General features: G+C 42.7%; 1 protein-coding gene across 2 annotated transcripts in view; it reads left to right on the top strand.

Moving 5' to 3' along the window:
* The first annotated feature begins 23,005 nt into the window (after positions 1–23,005).
* pard3ba (par-3 family cell polarity regulator beta a) overlaps positions 23,006–24,980 on the top strand; it is a 256,267-nt gene continuing 254,292 nt past the window's right edge. For both annotated transcript variants that reach the window (XM_049469675.1, XM_049469674.1), the window contains exon 1: positions 23,006–23,565. In XM_049469675.1, coding sequence (XP_049325632.1) covers positions 23,449–23,565 — 117 coding nt within the window. In that variant the 5' untranslated portion in view covers positions 23,006–23,448. The remainder of the gene's footprint in view (positions 23,566–24,980) is intronic.

Raw genomic sequence — 24,980 nt, 5'->3', positions numbered from 1 at the left:
CGGCTGTTGTGGTCGTGGCTAAGTGCTCGGCTCAAGGACATCCCGCCTCCTTCAGGCACTGTGGCGGAAGTGACGAGCAGTCGGTGGTCAAGTGCTCGTCAGAATTGATCAAACCAGATTCTTCACTTCTACAGTATATTCTATAAAGCCAGAGCTGGATATGGTTTGTTACAAGCATGGCCTGCCAGACAGGTAGCTAACATAAACTTTATATACACTACATACATCTCTGGAAAAAAAAAAACAAGAGACCACATAAAAAAATGATGAGTTTTTACCAAATTTAAAACCTCTGGAATAAAATCAAGAAGAAGATGGATGAAGGATGGATGATGGATGAAGCCATCAAACCAAGCTGAACTGCTTGAATTTTTGCACCAGGAGTGGCATAAAGTTATCCAAAAGCAGTGTGTAAAACTGGTGCAGGAGAATATGCCAAGGTGCATATAAACTGTGATTAAAAACCAAGGTTATTCCACCAAATATTGATTTCTGAACTCTTAAAACTTTATGAATATGAACTTGTTTTCTTTGCATTATTTGAGGTCTGAAAGCTCTGTATCTTTCTTGTTATTTCAGCCATTTTTCATTTTCTGCAAATAAATGCTCTAAATTACAATATTTTTATTTAAAAATAAAACAATGTTTATTTTATTCAAAAATATACCTATAAATAGCACAATCAGAGAAACTGATTCAGAAACTGAAGTGGTCTCTTAATTTTTTCCAGAAAAATATATATTACTCTGCTGTCGTGTTTTTTTTTCTTCCTTTTCTTCCTGTTCCTTTCTCTTTTTACTTCTCTGGCTTCCTGATTGATAACTCTGCTTTATGATTGCTAAAGTTTGATATTTTGCTGGCTGCAGGAATATGAATGCCAAACAGCTACTTTTTATTATATATTTCACTTCACATAATTAGTGTTCTCCAGTACCGTATTATTAGATTTCCTCTTCCACCTTAAATAGTGAAGGGGTGAAATTCAAGTTGCTAAATTCAAGGTGCTAAATAAAAATACTACACATTATTTTATTTCCTTGATAGTTATCACACCTTGAATATTACATATGCATCATTAAATGCATTTATATTTGCGTGATTCTCCAGCATGAAACTCATGGAACTCTTTAAAGCAGTGAGGAGCAGTCTAAGAGACAGTATTTAATGCTTAATGGGTGATATCATTTATATCATTTAAACTACATTTTAACTCCTATATCAGCTGCCAAAAATAGTCACTTTGGCTCACGTAGTTCAGGTAGATAAGAGTCTTGCTTGATGCTGTTTATTCATTAGTGGTCTCTAACAAACCACTGAGGCCTTCACAGAACAGGTGTTTATATTTATAATAAGACTAAATTACACACAGCTGGACCCTATCAAATAGTTAAGTGACTTCTGCAGGCAATTGATTGCACTGGATTTTATTCAGGGTGAATACTGAAGACTTCTTACAATTTTGAAAAAACATGTATGATTTTCGTTCCACTATACAATTATGTGCTACTTTGTGTTGGTTTATCATTTGAGATCTTAATAAAGTTAAGTTTGAAGTCATAAGGTTTAGGGGGTGAATACTTTTGCAAGCCACTGTAGAAGAGTGCATATTTAACCACAAGTGTATCTCTGGCCTTTATCTTTATCGCAGATAAAACACTGACAATATCTGCTCTGTTCATGACCTAGCTCACGTGCATCAACACCAAATCAGCCTGTACAGTCAGACCATTTACCAGCTGTCAAACAGGTTTGCTGGTATGAAGAAGCACGTTATCGCAGGGGAAGTGCTGACCGCCGATTACCTCCACGGCTCTGAACTAAAGGAGAAGTTGACCTCTGTTTAATCAGACACTCAGTGTACTTTAGGACTTCTCTGTTTCTGCAAACGGTTGAGGAATGTCTAGTGGGTAACCTCCTAAAAGTACACACTTCCACACAGAAAGAGGAAACTCCAGTCTGATATGATCCTAACCACACTGACATGTGCAGCAGATACTACTACAGGCACTGTGGAACCTTTGTTCAGAAGTACAGTAACTCTTCCCAGAAAGTTTAAGTAGCTGCCTTTCAAAGTCTAGGCTGCAGTCGAGGTGTGCTCCACAGTGAAGGACTGTTTGAATACAGCCTAGAAACACAGTCCACGTTTGTATGAAGTTAAAATTCATGGATGTAACTGATGTATCCTTTACAGTACTATGTTACCCACAGTTCTCTGTGACCCATCTGTACAGTCTAGGTAATAATGCTCCTTGCTCACCTGTGGCCAGTGCTGTCTGTAATGGCTAATTCAGCACCGTGCTGTTCATCTGCAGTATAGAATCCCCCACTGCAGCAACAGGATAGGAACAAACTCTATAATCACAGATCGATTTGGCACTCTCCAATGTTGTCCTGTTGGTAAAGAGTGGGCTGCACTTCTCAACACTGAAGACTGACACACTTTTGAGGCTAAAAATTGACTTTCCCTCTGACTGTCAGCTCCAGAGTCTGCAGACTAAATCCAACTAGAACAGGCTTGCCACAACTAGAAAACGGGATTAAAATCGGACAAAAAGTCACGTAATGTAACTCCAACTGAACACAGTATAACAGTTAAAATGAGTAGAAGGGTTCGGAATACAATAGAGCAGAGGATAATGCAATAACATATTAGAGGAGAATTATGTAGAAGACTGGAATAGATTTGAATAGAGTTGACTTGTATTGAACTGTGTAGAAGACTGAAAACAGAACAGAAGATAATAGAATAGAAAATTGGACGTGAATAGAGTTGAATTAAAGTAGATTTTATAGAAGACTGAAGAAATTGGTGGTTTAGAATAAAACAGAGGTGAACAGAATTGACTTGAGTAGAACTGTAGAGAAAACTGAGTAAGAACAGAACAGAAGAACAGAGTTGAGAATCTAACTGCAAAAGAAAGAAATGGTAACACTTTACTTGGATGGTCCATTTGACGGCCTCTTTGATGCTCTTTGAACTGACATTCAACTAACATTCAACTACATGTCTATTAAATGCAAATGAACTAAAAGGTGAAAGTAAATGATTCTCTATTGAATATAACCCTACATTTAACTCTAACCCCAACGCTTATCTTAATATTTTAGGATTGGGTTTAGGGTTAGATTTTAAGCTTAGGTTAAGGTTAGGGTTAGGATTAGGTGTAGGGTTTGATTTTATCGTTGATTAAGGGTTAAGGTTAGGGTTAGGTGTAGGGTTAGGTTCTATTTTGAGTCATTTACATTCAACATTGGGTTAAGTTAAATTTAATGGACATTCAATTCAGTGTTAGTCGAATGTCAGTTGAGCATCAACAAGGCCATAAAATGGACCATCCAAGTAAAGTGTTACCGAATAAATAGTTTGGTCTAGAATGGAACAGGGTTCAATACAGTTGACTTCAGTAAAACTATAAAGAAGACAAAAAAAAAAAAAAAGATCAGAACAGATGGTAGAATAGAAGAACAGAGGTGAATAGAGACAAAACAAACCTGTGGTTTGCAACAGAACAGAGGTGAACAGAGAACATAAATAAGTAAATAAAACAGGGTATTTCTAAGTACGTTAAAGTGCATTATCCCCGCTTTTATCAAGAGTGAAGGTACTTTTCATGGCGGGGGTGCTGAATTTGGCACAACACCAGCAATCCCACTGAGCAGTGAATGGCGTAAGCCTGCTCGGGCATGGATTGTTCAAACTCTGTGTGAGTGCAGGCCAGCGGGGGAATAGAAAGGGGGTAGAACCGTGCACAGGGATCAGCAAGGAAGCAAATCATTCTTTCCTTTATTGTAGAAACAGAGTTGAATTGAGATTTAAGTAAAATGGTATAGAACAAAATTAAACAGTATAAAAGATAGAACAAAATTTATATTTATTCCACCTTTACACCGCAGTATCTAATAATTAAAGGTTTTAGTAGGGAACTAGAAGCTATTTCTTTATGGCACTGTTTTATTTTTGAATGTAATGTTTTTCAAATTTACTATAAAAATCTAAAAAAATCTGGTTTTCCACAATATTGTCATACTGATGCATGCTGGTGCATTTGTAAGTGAGTAAACAGAAATATTAGCCATTTCCTAGTGGGTTTACTGTGCATAGTAGTGTCAGATAACAGGTTATTCATATTTATATCCAAATTTCTGCATTCAATCAGGAGCCCCCGGCTCTACTGAAGCTTGGCTGTACGCTTGTTTGGGGAGGTGCTGCCGAATTCAGATGAAGAAAGCAATTGCGACATTTTCCTGCATCTCCTGAGGGCTGTCATCAGGGATGTTGTTTAATGGTTATAGTCATTGGGCAGTTATATCAGCTCCATTAACTCTGTGCTGGGCTAAGCAATTTTAAACGATTGGCACATCTGTCACAGTTGTTTTACAAGTGTTCTGTGAACTGGAGTGCGACTCCCGCCGCGAAAGTGTTGACTCCGTCGCGAGCCATCATAAGCGCCCAAACGCATTTCCGCTCCCAGGTTTCCCCATTTTACTGTCATGGTAAAGGAGCGTGAGAGGCCATTATTTAGTCTGAATGGTTATGCTAATGCTAGCTTTGAATGTGCTGTGCGGCCGCATACGGGAACAAATAGGTCATCAGGGGAGCGCATTGTTAGTCTCTGGCTGGCACGGTCACCCCCGCAGATGGTAGAGGCTGGAACCGGCTGTCGGTGTCGTCAGTATGCCATCGCTGCAGTGACGGGTTGACCCAACATCAGGGGACAGGGGCTGTTTATTGGCCAGTTTCAGCTGGTAGTCTCCTTCAGCCACATATTTAAATGCTTTCAATTTTTTTTTCCAATAATTTAATTGATTGATTCTCCAACTGGCTTGCTGCTTGCTTCTACTGGGCCAGAATAGAATATGTGAGCCAAGGAAAAATATACCAGAGAATCTTTCTTAAACAGGATAGAATATATTTGAATAAAAAATTAATAGATCATGATTAGAGTAATTCCCGGATCAGACTACACAAATTTCGATTTTGACTGGATTTTGTTGGAGCTGACAAAAATTGCCTGCATCAGACTTAAATTTCAGTGTCGCGAGAAACAAAGGTCCGTGTAGTATGACATAGTCAAAGAGCAGTAATTTAACGTGACCAACACTCTTTGACAGTCTGGCGAAAAAAGACTAGCATATTTATTTATTTATTTTTATTGTCTAGCTTGACATGTTCCGTGACATGCTTCCTGGTGCTGACCAATAGGAAGACATGATGTTAGGCATGTGTAGAAAGCCCATACCTTTTTTTACCAAATCGTAATATCATAATAACCTGTTGACATCCTGTTTAGTTTTTTACCCCATTACTATTTACCCCTATTATGAACCACCGCGATTACTTAGATCTCGGGGTGCTGGTTTCTTAGTAGTTCCTAAAATTCAGAGGAGCTCTGCAGGAGGAAGAGCTTTCTCTTATAAAGCGTCTCAACTCTGGAATAATCTCCCCCAATATGTTCGGGACTCAGACACAGTCTCAATCTTTAAGTCTAGACTGAAAACTTACTTGTTTAGTTTAGCTTTTGGTAATTAATGTTTTTTCCTTTAGATAAGGCTGCAGGGGTTTATGGACAGAGGGAATTGTGGTAAACTGAGATGCTGGTGCTGTTGTTCTCCCACTGCACACGGTCACTCAGGTTTGTGAACGGTGGAGTGGGTGGATGCCAGTGTTTCAGGGAGCCTCCATGTCTATGTTACCTTCTGGCTCTCTGCCTTTAGTTAGGCTGTTTTATTCAGATCTGCCGGAGTCATTTGCCACACTCTGAAACTGTTTTATATTCTCTGTTTTACATAAATCCAGTCAAAACTAATTCCATCTCTCTGCCTTCCTCCGAGTTACTGACTGCCCACCTGTCTGACCTGATGCTGATGTTGGACCCTCAGGCTCTCGCGTCTCCTGTCCGGCCAGACTGATGGGAGTTTCTGAAGTCAGCTCTTCTCCACCACCACCACAGATCAGCTGCTCATCATCCATCTTACTCTCCACTACAGATTACATCCAAGCCATTAGTGGCGCTATTACACTCCTGAACAGTGTTGGGAGTAACGGCGTTAAAACTAACGGCGTTACTAACGCCATTACTTTTTTCAGTAACGAGTAATCTAACTAATTACTCTGACTGTAACTATAACGCCGTTACCATTTCCGACACCCCGTTACTGCACGTTACTTTAGCCTCTATGAACTTTTTTTTTGTTGTAACTTTGGTTTGCCCTGGTTAACCCCTCTTCTTTCCGGTGAACTTGAGCTTCTGGCCGCTGTGCCTGTGTGTTGGCGTGGTGAAGTGAGGCACAGTTGTGACGATTTGCTGCTCTAATCAATTCAGTGATTGCCGTGGACAGGCCAAGTTCCGATTTAAGGAAGTTAAGCTCTTTTTAGCTGCTCCGGTTTTTGTGGTGCTGCTGCTTTCTCTTTTAGAGCTTAGATTCTCTGCCCGAACCCGACCTGACCCAAAGACCGTCCCAAAATCGGGCTCCTAATTTTATTTTATATAAAGCTCTGGTGTGATAATCACAATGTTGCTAAATAACCAATTATTATTGTTCACTAAAGCGAACGAAATAGCGAAAACTGAAAGTGAAAAAACATTTGTGTTAACTGAAACTAATAAAAACGGTAATTAAAAGGAAAAAACATAACTATCTCGAACTGTATTTTGTGTTTATAAAACTAACTAAAACAAACTAAAATTACTGAATTTTCGTGTTTAATTTATTTATAAGAGCTGTTGTACAGCGGAGTTGTACAGCGGGCGGTGTTGCCGAGCGTGCAACACCTCGTGGTCCGTGGCGTTAGTTCTTGTGTAAAGCGCTCACGCTGGCCTCAAAATACGACAGAAAACACTGAAAAACTGCAGAACTATGTATGGGATTACAATATGAGTGCAAGGCAGATGAAAGAGAAACAGGAGATTCAGTATGTGAGAACATTTACCTGTGAGTAGCTCATTCCAGAACAAGCAAATATATCTCTCTCTCTCTTTCTCTCTCTCTCTCTTTCTCTCTCACGTTTATTAGATTGATCTCTCTGATGAGATGTGTGAAAACTAATAAAAACTAGCAAGCCCACCCTAAAAACAAATTAAAACTTACTGAATCAAACTATAATAAAATGAAAAATGTAATCACGTAGCTCTGGGGGCACGTGAACGCCTCCGCGTTTGACTTGCAGCACTGTGTGTAGCTGTTCTTAAAAATCATTTTAATTAAATAATAGTTTTATGCTATGTTTCAGTGTTAATTAACATAAATCTGATTATATTTCACTCATTCAATCAGCCCGAAAACAGACAGTTTATGGTTTGGGTTGGCTCGGGCTGATAATGACAGTTCATGGTTCGGGCTTGGGCAGAACGTGCACGGGCTCCGGCTGGGTCGGGTCGGATTTTTTGGGCCGATCTAAGCTCTTTTCTCTTTTGGTGAAACTGTTATATTAATACCATTTTAACGGTCATTAGATTGTTGTTTTTGTCCATTATTTTGTTTTGTTTATATATACATATTTCCTTTGAGTGTGGCTTGGTTTGTTTAAATCCATCCCCAGACGCGTTTTTCCGTTTTTTCCGTTTTTTTCAGTATTATATGTTTTAGTAATTTTCTTTGGTTCTGTGAAGAATTTCGTTTTTATATTTTGTAATTCGTTAGATTATATTTTTGTCAACATTTTGGGTTTATTATCGTTTGGTATTTTTCTAATAATAGTAAATACATAATTCATTTCCTTTTTTTTTGACGGGCGAATAATAAAAGTAACGCATAGTTACTTTTACTGGTAACTAGTTACTTTTATAGTGGAGTAACTCTGTTAGTAACTCAGTTACTTTTTTGGAGAAGTAACAAGTAACTATAACTAATTACTTTTTCAAAGTAACGTGCCCAACACTGCTCCTGAATATATAAAACCGATGCCGTTTGACCAGTGGTAGGATGGTCCCCCCTTAAATGTGAGTCTTGGTCCTCCCAAGGTTTCTTCCTCCTCCTGCAGCTCTGAGGGAGTTTTTCCTTGCCTCCGTGCTCACTGGGGGTTCTGTATTATGTATATTCTATGTTTAATGTTTTGCCTGATTCTTTGTCCTGTAATCATGTTTCTGTAAAGCTGCTTTGTGCCAACACCAGTTGTAAAAAAAAGCTATACAAATAAATTTGATTTGATTTGATTAATTACCCCAATGGCCTAACTAAAAGGAAGGAACTGATGTACAGTGCTGTGAAAACGTATGTGCCCCCTTACAGATTTCTTTTGTTTTTGATCAATTTTCATCATACTTAAATGTTTTAAATTAAATTTTCACATTATCAAACAACCTTTAATTTCAGACAAATATAACCTGAGTTAATATAAAAATCGGTAATATAAAAATATAATAAATGATGATTTATTAACAAAATCTTTTGGCAAAGCTAAGTTCAATATCATTAGCCACAAACAGAACTTACCAGACCTTACCAATTACTGCCAGACCTGTAGAATCAGGAAATCATTTAAATACATTATGCTTCAATCTGAAGAAATTCAAAAACAGATGAGACAACACAGTCATTGATGATCTTTCAGTCTGGAAAATGTAACAAACCATTTGCAAAGCTTTGGGACTCAAGTGAACCACACTGAGAGCTATTGTTTACAAACATAGAAAACAATGGACAGCCTACTGATATTACTCCAAAAGGGCATGAACCACTCATCCAGGAGGTCACAAAAGAACCCAGAACAACATCTAGAGAACTGCAGGTCTCTGTAGGTCAATGTTCTCGATTTATTAATACGAGAGAAAATGATATCCATGGGAGAGTTGGCAAAACTCTACTGCTGGCGAGAAATACACACTGTTTTTTTGCCAAAAAACATATTGATGATCACCGCGACAATAGTTTTTTTTTAACAAATAGTTAATAAAGGAAATTATCATTTAAAAACATGTTTTTTATTTACTCAGTTTATCTCAGGTCAGATGTTAAAATATGTTTGTCAGTCTGACAAATGTAAGTATGATTAAAAAAAGCAAAAACTAAATACATCTACAGTAGGATAATTCTTTTCACAACACTGTATAAATAAAAACAATATGAAAATAAGTTAAATTGTTATACTGTCTGCAATCAAATAACAAACAAAGGAAATGAAAAACTGCACAGAATAAAGAATAAAATAGTGTAATAAAGAAGAACTGATCAGAGTTTACTAAAAACCTTTTTTTTTTTTTACCAAAACTGAGTAGAACAGAGAGTTAGAGAATAAAATGGAATAGGAAATTGAATAGAACTGAACATGGATGAATACAAGATCTGATATAAGTCTGAGAACAGCGGTTTATAATAACTGTGGGAACAGTGATGAAAAATGAGTAAAAATGCCTCAGTAAATGTCACTCAGCACACAGAGGTGACAGTGTGAACACAGTCTAGAACTGGGAGTATTTGTCTGAAACTTACGGGGCCAGACTGTTCGTGTCTAATTCAAACAGGTTCAAATATCATTCTCAAATATTTGCTGGGTACAGGTCAGTTTCAGATTTCACGATAGTTTTAGTCTGTCTGCCACCGACTGCCTTCTCTAGAATTTGGCCCCTGCTTTCAGTTTTCTCTCCAAACTTGAAATTTGAAAATAAAAATTAAACTGAACTAGAGCTGTAAAGTTAACATGTTCCAGCATGGTCTCAAGAGTAAAGTGCATAAACTATATTGCCAAAAGTATTTACCCTTCTGCCTCTACACATTTATTAATCCACAGGGTTTAATGCAGCTATAACAGTTTCAGCTTATTTGGGACGCCTTTCCACAAGGTTTAGGAGTGTATTTAAGTTTTTTTTTTATCATTCCTACACTGATGCTGGCCCAGTTCACACTCTAATTCATCCCAAAGCTGTTCTATTAGGTTGAGGTCAGGACTCTGTGCAGGCCAGTCAAGTTCTTCAAGTTCACACCAAACTTGTTTATCCATGTCTTTAAGCCCCTGCTTTATGCACTGGTGTGCGGACATATTAGAAAGAGGAATAGGCTTTCCCCAAACTGTTTCTGTAAAGTTGAAAGCATAAAATTGTGTAAAATCTCCTGTTACACTAAAGTATCAAAGTTGTCATTCCATATTTTTTTCATTCATTAATAGTTGTGGTCTCTAGTATGAATGAATGCCATGTGAGCTGTTTTTTGTGAAAAAAAAAGGGGCTCCGGTGATCCAGTATAATGCTGCTTTAGTCCGGTGGCAGAGTGGGTAGGGAAAAATTATAGGATTTCAGTTCTTGCTCATGAATATTCATACATGCAAACATTTCACCCCTAATTGGCTAATGCCAAGCTCAGACTACACAACATTTTTGTCCCTCACAATGTTCACTATGTCAGATTAAGCAGTTATCTTCGTTTTGCGTCGTTCTCGGGGGACTGGCAACACTACACGGAGTTACCGACCAATCATCCTCCGCGTCACCAACCAATCATCCTCCGCGTCCTTGCGTGAGTTCGTAGGTCATCGCGGGGGGAGGAGCATAGAATCTGAAAATCACAGCCGTAGAAGCCCTTTGCGTGATGGAAGCGTTTTTGTGCTGAAGAAACTAAAAAAGGGGCAAAAGCGACAGTGAGCTCATTCCTGGGTGACCCAAATGGACATTACATGCTTTTTGTACTCCAGAGAAAATTAAGGTATGTTAAAGATGTAGCTACTTAGGTTTCAGTGCCTGTAAACAGAATATTTCATGGGTGAAGTAGATTATTAGATGATAATTAGATTATTCTTCTGTTTCTCTGGTCCAGCGAACTGCAGGAGCACGGTCCTGCTTTCTTTTCCCATGTTTGCATCTGTGCGCCACAGAACGCTCTGTCTTCCTATTGGTCAGAGTCAGGGAGCGCGTCGCGGAACATGTCAAACTAGGCAATAAAATACAAAAAATTCTAACATGCTAGTCTTTCCGTCGGACGCTCCGACGGCATCGCTCACGTCAAATTACTACTCTTTGACTGTGTCACACTACACGGACCTCTGTCGCTCGCGACACAGGAATTTGGGTCCGACGCACGCAATGTGTCAGCGCCGACAAAATCAGGTCAAAATCGGGCTAAAATCGTGTAGTCTGATCCAGGCATAACACTGATGTGTTATTTGCACAAATAAGAGAGGAACAAACTGCCATACTGTTTCTTGCTCCAAGCCAAGGTTGGCGAGGCCAAGAATGGAGGTTGAGAAAGAGTTTCATATGCAGCATGCATATACAACTCATAGAGACCTATAGTAGTTTACAAAGAACAAGAAAAAGTGGATTTTAGTGGAAGGACACCTTTTAAGAGATCCTTTCACTGAAACTAAGAGGCAGAGCCCAATGTCTAAAAAAAACAAAAAACACATCATAATCCCCACTCCTCCAAACTTTACACTTTGCACAATGCAGTCAGACAAGAACCGTTCTCCTGGCAATTGTCAATCCTAGACTCGTCCATTGGATTGCCAGGCAGGGCAGCGTGATTTGTTACTCCAGAGGCCCCCCCTTTACATTACTGCATACAACGCTTTGCACTGCACTCAGTGATGCTCTCTACACAGGGCCGCCGCTCTGCATACGCAGACAACGCAGCCAGCGTTAGGCCTCAACCATTTTGCAGTTGCAGGGAGCCAAATTGACTGAGAATGAAATGTGTTGAAATTATGACATTATTAAATTTAAAACCCAATGTGAATTATTTATGATAATCTTTTGATCATCTTTTTTGTCTTTAAACATTGCATGGGGCACCTACTCTACTACTTAAAAGCGGCACGTTATTATTTTTGTGCATAATATAATGCCCCCACCCCTATTGCCTGAAATGGCACGGCTCGGTTTGCTCTGTTGGTTGTTGCCAGATGTGACATTTTCCAGTCAAATAAATAATCAAAAAATGCATGGAGGCGCTAAATCTTGCGCATGTTTAACCATTTTTAAAGTGTATGTGGCCATTCTATACAAAAACTTGTCCAGTGCAATATTTGTGTAAGTTAAAAACTTAAAATAAAATAAACAAATAGGATGAAAAATCGTAACTTATCTGGCAACCTTAGTCCTAACTAAAGTAGCAACGCTACTTGAGTTTGGCAGGAGACAAGTTCACCGCGCGAGGTTGCTACTAAATGGTAATTCAACTATGAAGCGACGGTTTGAGTCTGGAGCTGAGAAGAAGAAAAAGAAGCAGAAAGATGAGGCCCATGCATCCCTTTCTGGTGAGTAACTTCGATGATAAAGGTTTAAATAGTTTTGATTACTTCATGTTCAGTGGTGTTGCCTGAGCTAGTTACGTTGGCTTTGCTGATTTGGTAGCTTTAAACGCTTAACTAGAAACTAATCTGGGTATTGCAAGGCACGTGGCACGTTTGCAAATAGTAGTAGTGTAGTTTGAAGATTTTTAGTGACTTTAATAAAAAATTAATAAACAGAGTAGCCTACCTATTGACTAATGCCGTCAGTGCACTATCCAAATGGTCTGTATGACAGCAGGATCAGACAGCTCTATAGATTTTGACAGGCTGATATAAATACACCACGAATATAAACGATAATTTCATAACCTTTAAGGCTGGCTTGTGTAAATGACGTGTCCACTGCTTAAAATAGACATGCATCGTTTCATTTATTATTTATACATTATAAATAGTACTCTTGTGCTGTTCTTCACTGTTATTGGCCTTACTTATAACGTTGTAAATATTCACAGTTACATGTGTAATTTTAATAAATAGTAAAATTTTGCGTAAACCTTTTGTGTTTGTGTGTTTTTTTTTTTTTGTTTTGTTTTTTTTGGGCTAAAAGGCTAAAAGGCTAAAACCTTAGCAGCGGCCCTGTCTCTACACAATGTTGTTTTGTTACATTTAGTTGTAAATATTTCATATATGTAACTAAGTGTCATTCAGGCTCATTTTAAATCCTGTTTCAGAAATCTTGATCACAAAAGGTGGTGTTAATTTGTAGTTTTATACACTATGAAGGAAACACAGACACAGAACAATTAGATCTGTGTCACATTAAGGCAACAAATCAGATTTAAGTCACTTCAGTCTTATCCTTCCCTTTAATTCCTTTCAGTGCCTGGGCCTCTGTAATCGGACCGCTTGCACCCACTCAGCCAGGCACGTCTGCTATCACTTTTCAAACAGACAACAAGACACACAGGAACAGAAACGTGCTCACTGTTTAATCTGAGGGGTGATTTATCAGTGATGATATAAGAAATACACAAATAACTCTTAATATTCATTATTTAGTTTACTTTAATTTCATTTAAAAAGACAGAGAATGACAGAATGATGCACAAAGCTGCCTGCTGCACTCTGTAGCATGTCATCTGTGATTTGATTACGAACAGATAAGGAAGCTGTTTTACAGGAACTCCATTATGTAGATGCTTCAGTAGACATGTATAGATGGACCTGCTTCTTCAGTTCCTTCTGTTTTTAGCAGCAAATTGTTTTTTATTCATTAACTCATAGGCTTTCTCTATTATATGGCGTCCCCAGACTGGGAGGCTTTTGAAAGCGAAGCATTGAAGAGTCTGCTGGATTAAACTTCTGCTTCTGCACTATAGAACTTTGGTGGAGCTGCATAAGACCTCTCTCAGGAACTATATAATGCTACATAACCAAATTCACATTAGTGTAAAATCCTGTACCATTACTCTTCTGCTTCAGTCCACATGCTTCTTTGTCATTTTCAGTCCTCACTTGCCGCTTTGATTTTTTTATTCTATATAAAATACACATACACACGTACAGCTATAAGTACTCAGTAGCTCTGTAGCAAAAAATATTTTTTTTCCATTAATGCTGATTAATGCTGATTAATGCTAACAAACTTAGGGTATATATTTACACACATTCAATAACAAAACATATTTATTGCATAAACTTCATATTTATGTTTTTTCATTTTTTTTAAGATAAAAAATTACCTTCCATCTCCTGCAAGGTACATTATTAGGAGATAAGTTTTCTCATTTGTAACATGAAAAAATATCTTTAATTGTAAATTGGCTTTTTTGCTGGGCTGTGTGAGTCAAATTGACCTCATTTAAAGTTAACAAATACAGAAAAAAAAATTATTTATATTTTTATAGCATGAAAACTTCTACTGGGCCTAATGAATTCATTTGGCATCATAAAATTACATATTTTAAAAAAAGACATTATTTGGTGTTTTAGGACCCAAATGAGAATATTTTTCAAAATATTAAATAAATATAGGAATCCGTCTACACCATAAGCACATACCTATATAATGAAGGGAAAAATAGATAATAAATCCAAAACTTTAACAATCTTCAGTTTAAAAGGTAAGATGGTCCACTGTAGTTACAGGATAACTCAGCAGATTACCTGAGAATGTTTGAAACCTGAGACAGTCTTTCATTCAGGTTGTTTTGGTGTTACTTTCACTTCTGTTTAAGTTCCTACTTCACTAAAGTAACAATACATGTACAGGAGAACAGTTTACCCACAACTGCATGTAGTCTAAAGCTTGTGCAGCGTACAAAGACAACACTTACACTCTGTAAAAGTGATGTTAATTTGACCTTTACTGGGCCTCTGAACTGTAATGAGCATTTGAGAGAATACTGAAGCCTATGTTGTTTTGTCAGAAGTATTTTTTACTGAAAAAACAGCATGGAAAGCTCAAGCTTGTTTATAAGTATTTCAAGGGTACTGTATTTTCACACTATAAGGCGCACATAAAATTTAATGCAATAAATATTCTGGTGCTTTCCTATGTATTTATCTTGAGTTGGTTTCAGCTGAGGTAGTCCAGTCCTGCAAATGAAATTTTACGACAATAACCAAGTCTGGAAGTGATAAGCTGCTCACCAGTTTCAACCACAGTGGTGTTAGCAATGCTAACTGCTCAGTAGCAATGCTAACATAATGACTGAGGCTAACACTGTGATATAGATGCTAATACCATAGTGTTGATGTTGAGTGAGGCTGGTGGCCGGTGCGGTGGCAATGTGAACAGCTCAACAGCTCAACACCCTACAACATTTGTATTCTGTGAGAGATTTTTCCATTCTAGTGCTGCTGTAATTCTAGTTATTCCTTTCAGGGTCAGTTTTCGGACATTAATTAAGACTAGTCAATGACTATATTTTCCTCTTGCACAGTTTTACTTATTGATTTGCTTTGGACCACAACATGCACTATCAATGAATGGGTCTATTTACATACATAACGCACACCAGATTACAAGACGCATTAAGCAAAACAAAACAGATATTTCTGGAGCCCAGATAGTGGTGTAACTCGCCCTGTCCCAAAACACGCCAGCTCCAGCCTTAGGCGGACACTTAAAGAGCCACTAAACCCTAAACCATATTTTTTTCATTAATAGCTGAAATGTGTATCTTCAGTAATGTGTGTAATGTGTAGTAATGTGTGTATTCAAGTAATAAAACATTCCAGTCCTGTTAGTTTTTTTTATAACATGTTCCTAACCTTTAAAAAATGCTTCTATTGTGGTAATTTCCACCTCTGCAGCTCCCTTTTAGGATTAGCCGTGCTATAGGTGTCCGTGTACTTTGGTACGCAGACACATCACAATATGCAAATCAGTCTATCAATAATACTGCCCCCCTGCTGACGTCCAACCATCTGCATCTCACCACTACTGCACACTGCTGCAACTCAGCCAATCATCTCTCCTTCCCGCCCCACCCTCCCAAACTACCCCTCCCATTGTTTTGGGCTTTTTTAAATTTAAGCTGAGGGTGGAATAAGCATTTTTTCTTAAAGAAAGGTAACATAGCTAACCATGTAAACTGTGATGACATTGTTTCTGATAGCTGCTTAAAAAGACACAAATCAAAACACTCATTGAGCTTTTCAATTGAGTTCTCGGCCAGAAAAGCCGGTTCTGTTCTGGCCTCACAATCTTGCTGGTCTGAAACCAACGAACCTGTGACGCGAGCCAAAGGGCGGGGCGTTGAAGCGTCTCCAGGGCAAAGTTGTTTACAAACCTCACCTCCATTCACAGCTAAGAGCAGCAGAAGCAGCTAAATGAATGAAAATGAATCAACAGTGGTCCACTGAGGACAGCAGCACAAGTTTTAAAAGGAGCTCGGGTTCCGCATGTTGTTTTTAAATCGCCCCCCGACTTCTGTTGACGCCCACATTCACATACGTAGTGAGTGACTCCAGCAGTGGAAGCAGTGGAAACACGGGCCGGTTCTTAAGGGTTCGCAGGTTCGCAGGAACTGGCTCCGGCTCAAACCTGAGATCAAATCCACTGTGATTAATAAAATGCAGCTTGTGACAAGTGAGTTAGTTTAACTTTGGAATTAGATAGTGTGGCAGGCGCAGCCTGACAGCCGCGCTGCCAAGCAGCCTGAAGAAGCCCCACCAGCGGAACACCGCTGTCCGCGGTGCTGAACGCTCCTCCTTGTTCAGCACCACTGTTGTGGAAAGCCGCTCGGACCGCGTGGCTAGGGGGCGGGGCACGACAATCACGCACGGCTGGCGGCCACTGAGGCACCCAGCTGAACCGCGGCTCCGGACACGAGGACGCCGTTATAAAAGGAGAAAGACAGAGGAGCTCGGGGTGGCCGGTTCTACCCCACCAGTTAACTAACCGTTGTTTCTCTTTTTTCCCTTTCTCTCTCTCTCTCGCTCTGTCTTTGACAGCGGACTGACGAGAAGCAGACGGCGCAGCGGAGGTCACACGCTTAGAGTGCTTTATCCTCGGCAGAAAGTTGACCTATCCCTGGCTTCAGCTACTGGCTTTCTCCCCAGTCTTCACTACGCCCACAAGACAGTAGCTGTACCCCCCCCCACTAGATTTTTTTTTCCCTTTCTCTCTCTCTCTCTCTCTCTCTCTCTCTCTCTCTCTCTCTCTCTCTCTCTCCAGCCTCTCTGGAGCTACATTCCCCTGCCTGGCCAGGTGTGCTTAGTATTGTCGCACCCTGGCATTATTGATTTAGTTTGTTCCGGCCGATGGCCGTGTATTTCTGTTAAATCTCAATTTTTTTCCCAAATAAAATACCCCCTACGGGTGGGTTTTGTGAGACTGTCGTCTTTCCTCCCATTTTTTTTAAGGGTCTAGCGCCCCTGGCGCCACAGTGGTGGAGAATGCGGGCACCCCCATGCTAGAACCCTAGGAGGCGACCTAGATATCTAGAACCAAAAAAAAAAAAAAAAAAAAAAAAAAAAAAAAAATTTTTTTTTTTTTTATTATTATTATTATTATTATTTTTTTTTCTTTCCTCACCCCTTCTCTTATTCTTTTCTATTTCCTTCTCTCCTCTCTTGCTCCCCTTTTATCATCCCTCCTGGGCCCAAAGGCCGTGAAGGACGGGGATGGACCAGTTACTGCAACATCTGTTGGAGAGCAACCTGCGACAGCATGAGGTAACGCAGGAGTTGACCAGGGGATTGAAGGAGGTGACTGAAGAACTGGTAACACGCAGACGGACGCCCGCCCTGTCGCCGCTCCCCGACAACAGAAGATCAGCACAACATCTCCTCACCAAGCTCACCTCCGAAGACGACATCGAAGCCTACCTGTACACCTTTGAATCAATCGCAGAAAGGGAAGTATGGGACAAGGAGGACTGGGCGAATATTTTGGCTCCCTTTTTGACTGGTGAGGCCCAGCTTGCCTTCTATGCCCTTACCCCCGCAGATGCGCAGGATTACCAGCTGCTGAAAGCGGAGATCCTGGACCGCCTCCGGCTCGGCCCCGCAGCGGCTGCCGCGGAGTTCCACCGTTGGAAGTACCGACACACAGACTCCCCCCGGGTCCAAATGTCACAACTCCTCCGCATCACCCGCCGTTGGCTCCAGCCAGATCGTATGACGGTCGCAGGCATCATAGAGCGAATAGCCATGGACCGTTTTCTGCGCTCCTTGCCCGGGGAGTTGCAAAAATCTGTTGGGTGGAAGGATCCAGCCTCATCCAAGGAGATGGTGGAGGCTACAGAGGCTGCAGAGTCGGTTCTCGCCATTAACCGACATGAAAGGAGAGAAGCGCCTACCCCGGCCCCCAGGCGCGAATTCAGCCGTCCGCGGCGGGAGGACAGGGAGAAGGCAGATTTTTTTCCCCGCCATGCACAGGGCACTCTGGGGCGAGCTAATAACCCAGTGCCCAGTCCCCGTGATGAACCGATGCCCACTGAGCGTGACCAACCCAGGGGCCCCGCAAGAACCTGGCTGGTCGGCTGCAGCTATCACGAACCGCCCGAACAAACGAGCCGAACCAGAACCTTCCATGTAGACGGCCGGCCCCTCCAAGCCACCCTGGATACAGGTAGCTCCATCAGCCTCGTCAGGCGTTCGGCGGTTCCGTGGCTCAAACCTGACGGGAGAACCCTTGAGGTGGCCTGCATACATGGGGATGTACGACGGGTTCCCACAGCTGCTGCTCACGTCCGTGGCCAGACCGGTAACTATCCCATTTTACTCGGTCTCCTTAATGACCTCCCTGTCCCCCTCTTAGTAGGTCGGGACTTCCCCGCCTTCGACCGGGAGCTGCGGCAGAGCTCGGATTGGGTCCCCCCACTCCGCCACCGCCCACGACCTAGGAAACGTCGTGAGCCGAGGAGGCGTGCGCTGCTAGTACCCACGGCGGACGAGAGTGAGGAGGCAGGCTCGGAAGGTGAGCACACACCCCCTGCTAATTTCCTCTCTGCTCTGTACCAGCAGGTTGTAGCCGAGGGTGAGTTCCAGCGCGAACAGAAAGAGGACGACAGGCTGAAAAACGCGTGGGATAACGTGCGGGTAGTTAATGGGGCCGTCCACGGCCCGACACCCCTTCCCCCCACCTATTTTAAGGTTGAGGACAACCTCCTCTACCGAGTCACTCTCCTCGGAGCCGAACAGGTAGAGCAGTTGGTAGTGCCTCGCACGCGGATAGACACAGTTATGCATCTCGCACACCGCCACCCCCTTAGCGGACATCTAGCATCCCAAAACACTCTTAATCGTATACTACCTCGTTTCTATTGGCCTAGCATACATGCGGAGGTTAAAAATTTCTGCCAACGCTGCCCACGGTGTCAGATCACCTCCCCAAAAAGACCAGCACCAGCCCCATTAATTCCGCTCCCCATTATTGGCATCCCTTTCGAGCGAATTGGCATGGATATAATAGGCCCCCTCCCTAAGTCGGCCCGGGGGCACGAATATATACTCACCCTCGTAGATTACGCCACTAGATTCCCGGAAGCCATACCCCTACGAAAAGCTACCTCGCGCGCCATCGCTCGCGAGCTTGTGCTTTTAATTAGCCGCGTCGGTATCCCCCGTGACATTATATCGGACCAGGGCACCCCCTTTATGTCCAAGTTGATGTCGGACCTGTGTAAACTGTTATGCATTAAACAGCTGCGCACGTCCGTCTGGCACCCCCAGACTGACGGACTTGTAGAAAGATTCAATCAAACACTGAAACGCATGCTCAAGCGCACGGTCGAACAGGATGGCCGAGATTGGGACCAGCTGCTGCCCCACGTATTGTTCGCCGTTCGCGAAATCCCGCAGGCCTCCTCGGGGTTCTCCCCCTTTGAGCTATTGTATGGCCGCCGCCCTCGAGGCCTCTTAGACGTGGTCAAAGAAGCCTGGGAAAACCAGCCCTCACCACACCGCTCCGTCATAGACTATGTGCGCCACATGCAGCAGCGCCTCGACCAGGTCTGGCCCATCGTGAGGGAGAACATGGAGGCTGCCCAGCGTGCCCAACAGCGTGTGTATAACCGCCCTGCCCAACTCAGGGAATTCCAACCCGGAGATCGTGTGATGGTCCTGATACCGACCTCCACCTGCAAATTCCTGGCCTCTTGGCAGGGACCAGTCACGGTGAAGGAAAAAGTGAGTGAGGTGAACTACCGAGTGGAACAACCGGGTAAGAGGAAAAAGGAGCAAATTTACCATGTCAATCTTCTAAAAAAATGGCTCGAACCTGTACCTCTCCTGTCTGCCTTTGCCCATAGCAGTCCTGCAGAAACTCCTATCGCTGCCTCGTTTGGTCCTGAACTGAGCCCCCATCAGCGCCAAAACCTCACAGAGTGCCTGTCCCGTTTCAGGAGAGTATTTTCTGAACAGCCGGGTAAGACCCACATCATTCACCACCAAATACACACCCCCCCTCAGACAATCATCCGGCAGCGTCCCTACAGGCTGCCCGAGGCTCGTCGGCAGGCCGTCGAGGAGGAGGTGCAAAGGATGCTAGCCCTTGGGGTCATCGAGCCTTCCCATAGCCCATGGTCCAGCCCGATTGTGTTGGTGCCGAAGCCCGACGGCAGTTGGCGCTTCTGTAATGACTTTCGCAAATTGAATGAGATTGCTCTGTTTGACTCCTATCCTCTTCCCAGGGTGGACGAACTGATTGACCAACTCGGGAAGGCCAGGTTCGTAAGCACCCTCGACCTCACAAAAGGCTACTGGCAGGTCGCGCTCGCCCCAGCAGCCAGAGGGAAGACTGCCTTTTCCACGCCCTCTGGCCACTGGCAATACACCGTTCTGCCGTTCGGACTACACGGAGCCCCGGCCACGTTCCAGCGGCTGATGGACATCCTGCTCCGCCCGCACACCACGTATGCAGCCGCTTACCTGGACGACGTGATCGTGTACTCAGAGACCTGGGCCGAACACCTGTTCCACCTCAGTAAGGTTCTCACCTCCCTACAGGATGCCGGACTCACCGCCAACCCCTCCAAGTGCCATCTCGGGCTGACCGAGGCCCAATATTTGGGCTATAGGATAGGCAGGGGTCTGCTCCGGCCGCAAGAGAAGAAAATCCAAAGCATCCTGCACTGGCCACGCCCCCGCACCAAGACTGACGTCCGAGCTTTCCTCGGTCTAGCAGGGTACTACCGCCGCTTTGTTCCACACTTTTCCACGACGGCCTCACCCCTAAGTGACCTCACCAAGAAGAACCAACCCGAGCAAGTCCGGTGGTCCCCGGAGGCCCAAGAAGCCTTCGAACACTTAAAAAGACACCTGACCTCTGAGCCCGTCCTGAGAAGTCCGGACTTCGACAAACCCTTCGTCCTCCAGACCGATGCATCCAACACAGGCCTCGGGGCGGTGCTCACGCAGGAAACCGAACAAGAAGAGCACCCCGTGCTCTATATCAGCCGCAAACTTAACCCTGCCGAACGCAATTATGCCACCGTAGAACGCGAAGCCTTGGCCATCAAGTGGGCTGTGGAGGAACTCAGGTACTATTTAACGGGTAGGCCCTTCACCCTTGTTACAGATCACGCCCCCTTAACATGGATGGCAAAGGCCAAAGACACCAACCCTCGCGTGACACGTTGGTTTCTGTCAATCCAGGACTTCGCGTTCCGGGTACGTCACCGAGCAGGCCGGCTGAACGCCAATGCAGACGCCCTCTCTCGCCGTCCGGACTCTGACTCGGGGACTGCGGGCTCCCCTGGTAGGTCTCTGAGGGGGGGGGTCTGTGGCAGGCGCAGCCTGACAGCCGCGCTGCCAAGCAGCCTGAAGAAGCCCCACCAGCGGAACACCGCTGTCCGCGGTGCTGAACGCTCCTCCTTGTTCAGCACCACTGTTGTGGAAAGCCGCTCGGACCGCGTGGCTAGGGGGCGGGGCACGACAATCACGCACGGCTGGCGGCCACTGAGGCACCCAGCTGAACCGCGGCTCCGGACACGAGGACGCCGTTATAAAAGGAGAAAGACAGAGGAGCTCGGGGTGGCCGGTTCTACCCCACCAGTTAACTAACCGTTGTTTCTCTTTTTTCCCTTTCTCTCTCTCTCTCGCTCTGTCTTTGACAGCGGACTGACGAGAAGCAGACGGCGCAGCGGAGGTCACACGCTTAGAGTGCTTTATCCTCGGCAGAAAGTTGACCTATCCCTGGCTTCAGCTACTGGCTTTCTCCCCAGTCTTCACTACGCCCACAAGACAGTAGCTGTACCCCCCCCCACTAGATTTTTTTTTCCCTTTCTCTCTCTCTCTCTCTCTCTCTCTCTCTCTCTCTCTCTCTCTCTCTCTCTCTCTCTCCAGCCTCTCTGGAGCTACATTCCCCTGCCTGGCCAGGTGTGCTTAGTATTGTCGCACCCTGGCATTATTGATTTAGTTTGTTCCGGCCGATGGCCGTGTATTTCTGTTAAATCTCAATTTTTTTCCCAAATAAAATACCCCCTACGGGTGGGTTTTGTGAGACTGTCGTCTTTCCTCCCATTTTTTTTAAGGGTCTAGCGCCCCTGGCGCCACAATAGATAGGTACTCAAGGTTTAATTAAAAAAAAAACTACATACGTGATGTTCAGCTTGCCCTGATGTCCCTGATCAGCTAATAACTATTTCATTTTTAAATTGTGTTTATTAATTTAGGATTGCAGGACTTACTGTAAGCTAAAATGAATTAAATTCATTTAGCTAACTAGTTAGCTAGAAGCTGGGTGTTGTGCATAGCCAGAATTTAGTACAATACTTTATGTTGGTAGTTTAAAGCAGTTTCTTAATGCTGGTCACTGCCATAAAATTGTGCGTTTTCCACCAGATCATAAACAAATAATAATAAACAATCCTAGATTGAGTTTACCTGTTAAAATTCCTTAGCCTCTTATGGACTATAAATCAATCATTATTTATATCCAGCAGTGTGTTAAACAAATCATACCACCACTTATTTTAGGATAATCCTTTATTAGTCCCACAGTGGGGACATTCACAGTATTACAGCAGCAAATGAGTAGATAAATAGATCAAATAAACAGTAAAATATATTTTTAAGTGCCTTTGAACAGAGAAAGCACTAGAATATGCAGAACAGTGGGAATATGCAGGAAGAAGGTTGAGAAACACTGCTCTAATGTGACTTCTGTTCATTTGTAGTTCACAGTAAGACCACAGTAAGACCACACATGTCCTGAGTAAATACAGAGATTCCAGGAAAATCTATTTTTTTCTGTTTTTTTTTTTTCACTGTAATTGTATATGTTTTGAGCAACTATACAGTCTAGTTTACTATATTCAATAGTGTTTTGCTTAAGAAAGTTTTAGAAAAGTCTATAGAGAAAGAGAATGTTGCGAAAGCAGTTGATAATTCAATAGATGGCTCGTTTGAGGAGTTTGTTGGAGAGTAAAAAGCTCAGGAACAGCTGAGAGAGAGACTCCAGACTGGAAAGTGCTGTTAGCTTCAGGCTATCTTGTCCACACTTCCGGTTTTCCGGTGGCGGCGGGCGGCGCGCGCGCGGAGGAGCTGAAGTTCAGAAACCGGGAGTTTCAGCGAGTTTCTAAATTCAGACCTGCGGAGAACAGATTTTAACCGAGCAGAGACCCACGCGGGGACCGAGCCGGAGCGCGCGGGGACATGAGGAGCAGCTGGTCCGCTCACAGCTTCACCTGATGACACCTGTTGTTGTTGTTGTCGAGGCTGAGCGCGCGCTGCGAGGAGGAGGAGGAGACCCCCCTACCTGTTTGTGTGGATTATAGTTTAAAGCTCGTATCTCCGCCGGTCCGGGACGGTGTTCCGCGGGCGCTGCGGGGATGAAGGTGACGGTGAGTTTCGGGCGGACCGGGGTGGTCGTGCCCTGTAAGGACGGCTGGATGGTTCGGGACCTGATCGAGCAGGCGACGCAGAGATACAGGAAGATAGTGGAGCAGGTGAGTTATTCACCCCTATCACTCTGTCCGCACTCTCTCAAACCCTCTCACTCTTTATTACAGAGGCTCTGAGCTGAGTTCGCTGAGTTTCAGGGGTTTATAACGCGGTTTTAACGCTGTTTTACCGCTGTTTACCTGCCCGGCTATGCTGAACTGCACTGGGTGGGTCGGGTCACGTGACCGGCGCTGTCGGCAGGTGTAGCTGTGTTAGAAATGAGTGAAGCAGCTCCATTAATAAATAATCCACATTACTCACATTCCTGCACTGCTGACTGAACACTATAGGTTCACACAGTGTATTAATAATGTTAGTGTTGTATTATATCTGAATGCTGTGTAGGGTTAAAGCAATGTGTTGTGTGCAAATTCCAAATTAAAATATTGTCATTTACAGCATTTATTTGTAGAAAAGGAGAAATTGTCAAATTAATAAAAAAGATGCAAGCAATGCTTTCAAACATCAAATAATTCAAATAAAAAAAAAGTTTATGTGTATTTTGAAACAACAACAATACTAAAGTTTTATCTAAAGAAGAGTTAAGAGTCAATAATGGGTAGAATAACCCAAAGTCTCTGTATGCTCTCCACCAGTCTTTCACACTGCTTTTAGATGATCTTATTTCACTCCTGGCACAACAATTCAAACAGTTCAGCTTTGTTGGATGGCTTGTGACTATATAGCTTCCTCTTGATTACATTCCATATGTTTTCAATGGGGTTCTGGTCTTGAGCCATCAAACAAAGCTGAACTGCTTAAATGTTTCTACCAGGAGTGGAAAAAGGTCACCCAAAAGCAGTGTGAAAGACTTGTGGAGAACATGCCAACATGTCATGCATGAAAGCTGTGATTAAAAATGAGGGTAATTCCAGCAAACATTGATTTCTGAACTCTTTGCATTATTTAAGGTTTGAAAGCTCTGTACATTTTTCAATAATTTAACCATTTCTCATTTTCTGCAAATAAATTCTCTAAATGACAATATTTGTATTTGTAACTTGAGAGAAGTGTCGTCTTTATTTTACAGAATAAAATCACAATGTTAATTTTATGCAAATATATACCGCCTTTAGCTTTAATTGCGACACACATTCGCTGTGGCATTGTTTTGATAAACTTCTTCATTTTCACAAGGTGCTCTCTGAACCACTCTTTCACAATTCCAGCCCAATGCATCCTGGTATTGTCTTCTTGGAATAGGCCCGTGCCATCAGGGAAGAAAAAATCCATTGATGGTATATATTTAGTATATTCAGGTAGTCAGCTGACCTCATTCTTTGAGCATGTGTGTTTGTGTTTGTACAGTATCTGTCAAAAATTAGGACACACCTTCTCATTAAATATTTTTTCCCTTCATTGTAGAAATAATTCTGAAGCCATCAAGACTATCAAAAAATCAATACAAATGTATTTCTAT

Source organism: Astyanax mexicanus, chromosome 21 (assembly GCF_023375975.1).
Source record: "Astyanax mexicanus isolate ESR-SI-001 chromosome 21, AstMex3_surface, whole genome shotgun sequence".
Lineage (NCBI taxonomy): Eukaryota > Metazoa > Chordata > Actinopteri > Characiformes > Acestrorhamphidae > Astyanax > Astyanax mexicanus.
The sequence above is the reverse complement of the archived record's forward strand: the minus strand, read 5'-3'. Positions and strand labels throughout refer to the sequence as shown.